Source organism: Microcebus murinus, chromosome 15, assembly GCF_040939455.1.
Source record: "Microcebus murinus isolate Inina chromosome 15, M.murinus_Inina_mat1.0, whole genome shotgun sequence".
NCBI classification, from domain to species: domain Eukaryota; kingdom Metazoa; phylum Chordata; class Mammalia; order Primates; family Cheirogaleidae; genus Microcebus; species Microcebus murinus.
Genome location: NC_134118.1, coordinates 58,711,691 through 58,722,207, shown reverse-complemented (window position 1 = coordinate 58,722,207; position 10,517 = coordinate 58,711,691). Strand labels below are relative to the sequence as shown.

At 37.7% G+C, this 10,517-nt stretch overlaps 1 protein-coding gene across 1 annotated transcript in view; it reads left to right on the top strand.

The window, feature by feature from the left end:
- The first annotated feature begins 843 nt into the window (after positions 1-843).
- AFG2A (AAA ATPase AFG2A) overlaps positions 844-10,517 on the top strand; it is a 312,707-nt gene continuing 303,033 nt past the window's right edge. The window contains exons 1-3 of the mRNA XM_012784173.3: positions 844-1,052; positions 6,016-6,137; positions 7,494-7,651. Of these exons, the coding sequence (XP_012639627.2) occupies positions 890-1,052; positions 6,016-6,137; positions 7,494-7,651 (443 nt within the window). The 5' untranslated portion in view covers positions 844-889. The remainder of the gene's footprint in view (positions 1,053-6,015; positions 6,138-7,493; positions 7,652-10,517) is intronic.

Genomic DNA, 10,517 nt, shown 5'->3' with positions numbered 1-10,517 from the left:
CCCAGGCTGGAGGGCAATGGCCTGATCATGGCTCACTTGCAGCCTCAAACTCCTGGGGTCAAACGATCTTCCCTCCTCAGCCTCCCAAACTGCTAGGATTGCAGGCTTGACCCACCATGCCCGTCCTGTTAATTAATTCAACAGGTGTTTGCTTAGGGATGGCAAGGTGGGCGGAGATGCAAAAAAAGTAATGGTTTTTTTTTTATTTATAATTTCTTTTTTTTAACCTTTTTTATTTTATTTATTTATTTATTTATTTATTTATTTATTTATTTATTTATTTATTTTTTGAGACAGAGTCTCTCTTTGTTTCCCAGGCTAGAGTGAGTGCCGTGGCGTCAGCCTCGCTCACAGCAACCTCCAACTCCTGGGCTCAAGAGATCCTCCTGCCTCAGCCTCCCGAGTAGCTGGGACTACAGGCATGCGCCACCATCCCCGGCTAATTTTTTCTATATGTATATTATTTGGCCAATTAATTTCTTTCGATTTTTTTATAGTAGAGACAGGGTCTTGCTGTTGCTCAGGCTGGTTTCGTACTCCTGATCTCGAGCAATCCGCCCGCCTCGGCCTCCCAGAGTGCTAGGATTACAGGCGTGAGCCACCGCGCCCGGCCTATAATTTCAATGACAGTTCTGTTCACCGAACTCGTCTCCCTTTGCAGATGTCAGAACCTCTGCAACCGCTTTAAAGACCCGGGTTTCTAAAGACGCTCCCCGCAACCCGCCAGCCCTGTACAGCTCGCCCGTCAGCCCGCCCTCCAGTCCTGCCGCCGTGCTGCGCTCCACTCGGGAGATTACGGCGCGTAGGCGGAACCTCGCTGACTTCTGCCCCGGAAGTTTTTGGTGAAGCGCGCACGTTGAGCTGGCTTCGCCGGGGCTGCCTGGGGATCATGTCTTCCAAGAAGAACAGAAAGCGGTTGAGCCAAAGCGCGGATCATGGTTCGCCCTCGCTCGCTGCTGCTTCCTCTCGTGCGGGAGCCTCGGCTCCTTCTGCTGGCTCAGACTTCGCGGCGGCAGCCGGGACTCTGGTGGTGACCAACTTCCTAGAAAAGGGTAAAGAATTCCGTGAGGGAGACGCGAGGCCGAGGGGGCGCAGCCTGAGGGGGAAAGATCTTGAGGGGAAGAGGCTTTTGAAAGTTTGGCGTGTTATAGGTGTGAGAGCGGCGCGGAAGTATGTAAGGCTTATGTATGTAAGAAGTGTGTGTACTATATATGTAAGTATGCAAATGTAGCCGTGCCTGCATTAGAGAACTTAGGCAGAAATGGTTTATCCGTGTCTTAAGTCGTTCCTTTTGTGAAGTGTTTTGAGTATTTAAGTTGCATTCGAAACAGCTTTATCTTGTTTAAGATTAACGACATATTTAACTGTGCAAAATTGTCCATATTTGGCGAGCATAGGATACGTATACTAAAAATCTAAATACCTAGTTCAGTAAAAATATGGATCTATCCTTCCTAAGAGACATTACTGTGTCTTTAGGAGTGAAGGTGGCTTTTTCTTCTGTTACACAGGTTCTGGTATTTAACAGCCGCAATTAATTACACACTAGTGTTAGTGGTAGGTTAGGTGTGTCACATACTTATTAAATTTTCACAGAAGCTGTGACAAGTAGGTACTTTATAGTAATGTCCATTTTACAGAGGAAGAAAAAATGTGATTCCATTCAGGTTACACAGGTACTAAGTGGCAGAGCCAACATTTGAGTCCAGATGTATTTGACTGCAAAGCCATTATTTTAGATTATATTTTAGTCAGCTCCCCTGACTTAGAGAACGGATTTATATTTGAAAAGTCATTTAGTTGGTAAAGCTTCTAGCATGCTTGATGTCTTGATGATATCTTTGAAAAATGGACCAGACTAAACTAGTGGCAAGATTTTTATGTTTAATCAGACCCCAAAGACAGTCTTAGAGTTCAAATAGTGTTTTCATTCTTCTTTAGGGATTAGAGGACAACTTATTCTTTCCTGCAGATTCATCTTCTTTTTAACTGGATCTTTCCCATTGACATTTAAACATGCTCATTTTTCTTCCACCTGAAAACAAAAGCTCCTCATTTTCTTTTACCACCACCTTATCTCTACCCCTTCATTGCCAAAGTTCTTAATAAATAGAGTGGTCTCTGCCTCCTCCTCACCCACATACTCCTTAGCCTGTTTGTATTTGAGTTTCACCCCATCATTCCTTGGAAGCTGTTCTTGCTGTTGTCATCAAGCATCTCCATGTTGATAAATCTAGTAGGTAGTTTTTGATTACTTACCTTACTTGACCTCAGCAGCTTTTGGCATTGTTGACCATTTCCTTCTCCTTGAAACACTCTACTTCTTGTCTTATGTGTCATCAAACTTAGTTTTTCTCCATCCTTGTTTGGTACTTTGTGATTTTCTTTTGCAGGTTCATCCTGACCATTAGATGTTGCAGTTCCTCAATTCTTAGTCCTAAACCCTCTTTTTCTCTCTCTGAATCTTCTCTTTTTGGCAAATTCACCCAATGCCCAGAGTTTCCCGTATATGGTCCATTCAATATCAGATTTATATTTGTAATTCATACCGAGTCATGATTCAGTTGTCCTTTACATCACTGCTTTTCAAGCTTTCTATGGCAAAGGTTTTTAAAATTTACACTGTCACAGATTGGTACTTTTGTAAAACACAATAAAAATGATTTATTAGAAAAATAAGTTAAAAACCTTTATTAGATTCCACAGATGTAAAATTACTCTGTTAAATTGTAATAAAAGCTTCTGAAGCTAATTTTCATTTTTTTGTACTTAGCTTGTCATGAAGCAGTAGCAGATAGTTTGTGAACCACATTTTAAATAGCACTGTATAATACCTTTTCTCTTACATATCTTAAAGGTATTTCAGGACTGACTTTATGAGCCCATATTTCCTCCAACAAAACAAACTTCAGTTCTGTTCAGTTTTTCCCGTTGCAAGATTCAGAAATCTAGGAGTCATTTATGACACCGCTTTCTGTCACATCTCACATATCCGGCCACCACCAAGTCTTGTTTATCAACTAAATATTTTCCACGTCCCTCTTCCTCACACTATTTCTACTGCTTCCACCTTCATTTCAGATGCCATCATCTCTCACCTGGGCTGCTACGATAGCCTTTTAACCAATTTTTCCTGCTTCTAAGTTGCTCCCTTTCCCATTCTGTAGCCAGAATGATCTTTTTAAATTGGAGATTCTGTCATGACCCTCCTTTTCATCCTTCCCTGGGCTCCATTGCTGTCAGAGTAATGGCCAGCATTTTGATGCAGCCTACTTGCCCTAGGTGGTCTTGACCTTTACATGGCCAGCCCCTTTTGTCTCCCACCACTCTGCCTGTATTCTCTCCTGAAGATGCACCATACTCCCTTCTGCCCAGAACCTCTGTACATGCTGTGCTCTTTGCTGAACATTATCTTTTTCTTCTCTTTAAACAAAGATTTCCTACTCTTTCTTCAAATCTGATTTTTCACATTACTTTCTTTGAGAAATTCTCTGATTCTTCCAAATTAGGCCAGATCCTACATGTAGGCTCTCCTAACACTCTTAGTTATTCTTTCATTGTGATAATCTTAGTTTATAATTCTATAGTTACTCAGTGATTGTTTGATGACTCTCTTACCCTACTAGATTATAAACTCTGTGAGGCCCACGATTTGTGAACAAAAGTACCTAGTGAAGCATCTGCCGTCCAGTAGGCATATAGTACATATTTGCTGAATGAATAAATAAAGGGTGGATTGTTGTTTGAAATTACTATCCCGTTAGTTAATCTGGCACTTAAGGTGCTCAATAAATGTGAAAGTAGTTAATGGGAAAGTGAATGTTGAGATATATTTTTAAAGTATTACAGGAGCCAGACATAGTGGCTAACTCCCATAATCCCAGCACTTCGAGAGGCTGAGGCGGAAGGATTGCTTCAGGCTAGGAGTTCAAGACCAGTATGGGCAATATAGCGAGACCCTTGTCTCTACAAGAAAAAAATTTTGCTGGATTGGTGGCATGCACCTATACTCCTAGCTACTCTGGAGGTTGAGGTGGGAAAATCACTTGAGCCCAGGAGTTTGAGGTTACAGCGAGCTGTGATCATGCCACTGAACTTCAACCTGGGCAATAGAGTGAGATCCTGCCTAAAAAAGACCCTTCCTCTAAAAAATAAAAAAAAAATAAAATAAGGTATTAGAGGAATGAGGACTTGTGGGGACAGCTTGGGTGATGAAAGCAAAAAGTGCAATGGTGATATATTGGGAAATAGGGCCAGCAAAGGGGAATTTGTCCGTGATCTCTGTAGACAGGGAGGTGGGTAGGTATTTAGGCAAGCCTGTGATTTGTTAAATTCTGGGGCACAATGAATATTCAGGTTAGAATGGAGGGAGAAGAAGAAGAAAACCTAGAGTCTTGCGAAGGACACGGTCCCCTGGTGAGGTAATTGTCAAGAGGGAAAGGTAGCTCATTGGGGTTTAGGAAGAAAGAGGCAGAAACTGTTCAGCTTCTCCTTTTATGTAGCATGTTCATTTCATTTTATACCCAGTACTGTGCATCTAGCTCTGTGAAATGCTTTGTTTTTCTAGATTTGCTCCTCTGATGACAGAAGGAAAATAAATGTGTTGGGGAGTTATTTTGTAGTGACAGGATTGTGTAAATCAGATGTTCCTCGTGGTTTTGCTTTCATTGATTTCTTTTTTATTACAAAATATGTTTTTCTGATTATTAAGGAACACTAATATTAGGCAAAGCTCTTTGATTATGGTATGTCTGTCTGTAATAAATTTTATAGAAAAGTTTGTGTCAAGTTTAAACTCCCTAAGTGTTTCATAGATTGTGTACTGAAAAGAAAAATATTGTATACTCACCTAATATATTCATTCATTTCATCGATGTTTATTGTATAACTGTTACATTTGCTGTACTGTTAGGCATTAGAGATACAAAGATAAATATGACCCAATACCTGTTCCAAAGCAGCATACACTTTAGGAAAAAGACTGTAAAACGAGTGGATATTAGAGTAAAAACTAATATCTGGCAGCTCAGGGAGAATCAGAGGAGGGACAACTAACCAAATATGGAGGCTGGTTGGGCAGGGTTTGGGGGTGAGTTGGGAGGGGTGGAGATGTTAGCACATCTTTTCAGAGGTGTCGTCAATTCTGGGCCACTTCAGCCAAATGTTGAAATCACTAATGGTAATTTCAGTCAGTACGTGTTTGTATAAGGAATAAGACTTGTATTATTATCTTTTTCATGTATTCTTGGTAATAGAAGAGTGAAAGATCTGATTACTATTGTATGGGTCAGAAGTAGAAACATAACTTAATCCCCTAGATCCAGATAGATGTGCCAGTTCCCAGTTCAAACCTTTGAATACCAGTAGCTGACTCAACTTAGAATCTGTACTACAGAAGGCTCAGAGACTCTCTACTGCAAATACATTTAGTTCTTAATTAATTGGAGACTTAAAAATAATTAATAAACTAATAATACCCTGTAAAACATCCTCTTTTTGGTTAATACTCATATATCATCAGTAAACCCTCAAAAAGGTCTGGTTTTAAATTTGTTCGTTGGCCAGGTATGGTGGCTCATGCCTGTAATCCAGGCACTTTGGGAGGTGGATATGGGAGGATTGCTTAACCAGGAGTTCAAGACCAGCCTGGGCAATAGTGAGACTCTGTCTCTAACAAAATAATAAAAAAAATTAGCCAGGCATGGTGGTTCATGCCTGTAGTCCCAGCTAATTGGGAGGCTAAGGCAGGAGGATTGCTTGAGCCCAGGAGTTTGAGGTTGCATTGAGCTATAATGACACCATTGTTTTTTGACCTTGTCTCAAAAAAATATTAAAAATGTAACAAAATTAAATTTGTTTGCTAAAATGAGGGTTAGAGCAGTGGTTTCTCCAGAGTATGGTAAGTGCATTCATGTGGTTATATGGATAGAGGATTTTTATTTACTTCAAAAGAAAGCATGCTTTAACTTCAGTTAAAAAATACTACAAAAATAATTTTTGTTTTCTTTTTAATAGATGACAAAATTCCTAAAACATTCCAGAATTCTCTTGTTCATCTTGGACTCAACACTATGAAGTCTGCAAATATATGTATAGGTCGACCAGTGTTGCTTACCAGTTTGAATGGAAAGCAAGAGGTAAGAGTTGTTTTCATTTCCTTAGTTTAGAAATACAAGTTGAACATCCCCAATCCAAAAATCCTAAATCCGAAATGCTCCAAAATCTAGAACTTTTTGAGTGCTGACGTGATGGTCAAAGGAAATGCTCATTGGAACATTTCAGATTTTGGATTTTGAAATGTGGGATTCTCAGTCGGTTAAGTACAATGCATATATTCTGAAATCCCAAAAAATACAAAATTCCGAACACTTCTGGTTCCAAGCATTTTGGATAAGGGATAGTACTCAACCTATATTTGAGATGTTTCTGCCTTTAATTTTCAACACAAGCGGGAATAAATGAAAAACTATGTTTTAAAAGACATTCACTTGCATATAAACTCACTCTTCCTTTGATGTCTGTGAGTATGCTGGAAATAGTAGCCTTTAAAATGTCATTACATTGAGAGAAGATTTTCCTCAAGAGGTAATGACACATAACTATTGACCCTATTTCTCTTACTTGGTTAGTTGTGTTTCTCTACAGAAATGTTATTGGGGGGTAAGAAGGTCACCTGTTCCGTATAAAAATATTTGATTACTCTCTCTCATTTCAGCTATGTTCCTCCTTGCTGCCAATCTTCATACCTGAGACTCTAAGCCTAGAGCCTTTCCTGGATCATTTGTGGCAGCTTGGTTTTCTTTCCTGCTGCCAGCTCCAGCCTCTGTCATGGCTTCCTCTAATGCTTTTCTGATCCAATGGGGATCCTCTGGAAATGGTTCTGAAATTTTTTGTCTGCTGATGGCATCCCTTCCATTCTTTTTATTGTTCTGGGCTTATACTTTAAAAAAATCTTTACTGTGTCTCGTGGAAGAGAGTGGTATAAATGTGTGAGCTGAAGCCAGAAATTTTTGCTCTTTTCCCTTATCATTTAAATCTGATAAGATCTGGGTTCTCACAAATCTCTTGTGCTGTGTGTCCCTCACTAATTCCTGGATGGAATTTAAGTTCCAGGATGGATTACTTTACAAGTTATCTTGCTTTCAATATTTTTGTCATTTTTTTTCTTATTACCTATTAATGCCTTTGTCTATTTTCCTAAATCTACCTTTTAAATCTTCTGCCATATTCACTGTGGGATCATTCTTGATTTTCACAAAAAGATGTAGTATTTATTTAAAAATTTATTTTTTGCAAACTTGTAGTATTTAATTCTTTTTTTTAATTAATGCAATTTGTCTTGTTGCAACTTGTGTCAGATTATAACTCCTTTGGGTTAAGGACTGTGTTTTGCAAATCCAAGTACTTGGCCGTGCCTTGTATTCTGCCTTATAAATTGATGGTATTGTATGAATATTTACTTTCTGATATTTTTATTTCTTCTCTCTGGGTAGGTCTATACAGCCTGGCCTGTGGCAGGATTTCCTGGAGGCAAGGTTGGCCTGAGTGAAGTGGCACAGAAGAACGTGGGCGTAAGGGTTGGCGATGCCATCTGGGTACAGCCTCTGGTGGGTGCTGTGCTACAGGCTGAGGAAATGGACGTGGCACTGAGGTTTGGCTCTTTTCTTTGGTGACTCTCTGGATCAATTCAATGCTGCCCAATAAAAATATGAGTCACAAATGTAAACCATATATGTAATTTTACATTTTCTTACAGTAAAGAGAAACAAGTGAAAAGAATTATAATAGTATATTTAATCAATATATAAAATTATTTTAACATATAATGATTATAAAAAATTATTAATAAGACATATCCTTTTTTTCAAGCTAAGTCTTCAAAATCCAGTGTGTGTTATACTTATAGCCCCTTGCAATTTGGACTAGCCACATTTTAAACACTCGGTAGCCACGTGGTGAATGGCTAGTGGCTATTTGTGTTGTACTAGACAGCATAAGATAAATTAGGGCTATGTAATTTGTAGACTACTGATTCATTTCCTATGATTAGAGTATGCTTTGATATTTTAGGTGACAGGAATTATTATTGATTAGTATTTAGCAGTAATTTTTATCTTGGCTCACAGTATAATCAGGGCTTCTTATCTTTCTTACAGTTGTAAAGAAAGGAATAGATTACTGTGAGTAGACAAGAAATAAGTCTTAATTAGGATTGTCCAAATAACCAGATTATATATTTTAACACATTGATTATTTAATTTAGTAAAACAGTCATTACGTTCAGATTTTTCAATAATCCTTCACCAAACACTAATTGTTTGAACCAAACTATCAATATGGTTAAAGTATATTGTCCATTCTCTTGGATATTCTATACCTAATAGATTTTTGACTCAGTTTGCATCTATGAGTCTTATCAAGTTGCTTAAAACATCTTGTAATACTTTAATATTACCTTACTATCAATTTTGGGATATGTTGACATTGTCTGCCAGAATCACAGAACATTTTCTAGTCATTAGCTTGATTTTAAAATGTTTTCTTCTCTTTTAATACTTTTGTAGATTCTAAGCTTGAGTTTTGGCATAGTTTTTCCTTTGAAAACAGGATAATGTTTTCAGAACATATAATAATGGTTTATTGAACAATAAAAAGCAGAAAGGAAAAGAGAAGACAACATGATGAGTACCAGCTATATACCAGATGCTTTTTATATATTGTATATATGTACATGCACACACATACACATTTATCCTTTTTCTTCTCTGATGGAGTCCTCTAACATCCTGCAAGGTATCCGTATTTATCCCTTATTTAACAAATGAGGAGATGGGTTAAATGAGAAGTAATTTGCCTACTATTTAGTGAGGTATTAATAGTTAGTTGTACTGCTTATATTAAACCGGATTAATCCTCAGACTGCATTTTAGAACAGTGCTACGGGTAGCAGCAATCAGTTGACTGGAATTAGCATTTATGGTGATCTCCAAACTAGTCTGACTTCTTGAGAGCATAACAATCTTAGGTGAATAATGCCTGCTTATTATAGAGAGGACTGTGTATGTTTTAAATGAAAGCCTGGTTTTAAAATTTTTGCTTAAAAAATCTTATGTTTTAAATGAGGCAGCAGTGTGTAGACAAGAAAGTTAATTTCCAATTAGGAAAATCAGTAATTTTAATCTGCTTAAATCCTTTACTTGCAACTGAAAAATTTTATTAGTAGTGTTAGAGCTCCTTCTAGTGGAAATGATTTTATCTGCACCCATACCCATTCTTTTTTATTTTTTTTCTTTTTTGAATTGGGGTCTTGCTCTATTGCTCAGGCTGTAGTGCAGTCATAGCTCACTGCAGCTTCAAATTCCTGGGCTGGGCTCAAGTGATCCTCTTGCCTTAGCCTCCCAAGTAGCTGAGACTATAGGCGTGAGCCACCATACCTGGCTGATTTTTCTAGTTTTTGTAGAGACAATGTCTCACTGTCTTGCTCAGGCTGGTCTTGAACTCCTAGCCTTAGAGATCCTCTCACCTTGGCCTCCCAAAGTGCTGGGATTACAGATGTGAGTAACCGCTCCTAGATGCCCATTCTTTTTTTAAAAAGCAAAACTGGTTAAGTATTTTTATTGTTCTTATTCATCTTTGTAAATGTCTTCTATTCAGTGTAATAAATAAAAGAATTTGAGTATAACTTGATTTATAGTTTTATAAACAGAAGTAAATTTAAGCATTTAAGGAGATACATACAATTTCCTCTTTAGTTTATACATATATTTGATTGTTGAAATTTTTTCTTCTATTTATTTCTTATTTTCCTTTTATATGAATATATAGTTGATTCTCATGATTTGTGGTACTTATGTTCTATTAAAGTTGCCTTGAACACTATTAGCAAATACTGAATGATTTCTCCTATGAGGAAATATGCACATATATATATACATATCTTACATATATTATAAATTATAATCTTACATAAATTATACATAATTATAATCTTACATAAATTATAATCTTAAATCCTCAAAACAACTCATTCTGGTGGATTCTATAATATTTTCTTTATTTTACAAAAGAGGAAGTTCAGAAGTGTTAAGGGACTTGCCTGAGGTGCCCCACTACAGGTGCCAGAGTTGGGTACCCTGTTCAACTGGCCCTGGAGCTGGGGCTTCTTTTACTATATAGTGGTTGCTCTCCTCTATTTACATTCTGTGGTTATCTCTGAGTGAGAACTGAAACAAGGGGCAAAGTGTCACATTGTCCTACCTAAGATGGAATGTGAATGTTGTATGATCCAAAGTTTTTGCTCCTCTTCCATGTTCACTGATGACTGCAAATTATCCTTGAGAATTGATTTTAGAGTACAATACATCTTTGTGAGTAGATGAATTTACAATGAATCATCTACAGAGGATTGACTGTATCATTTTATTACTGATAAAGTGGTTGGAGAAATAAGGTTTAGATTTTGACCAGATGGGCTTGCTAATAAATACACTTTCCCCAGAGCTAAATTATCCCCCTAT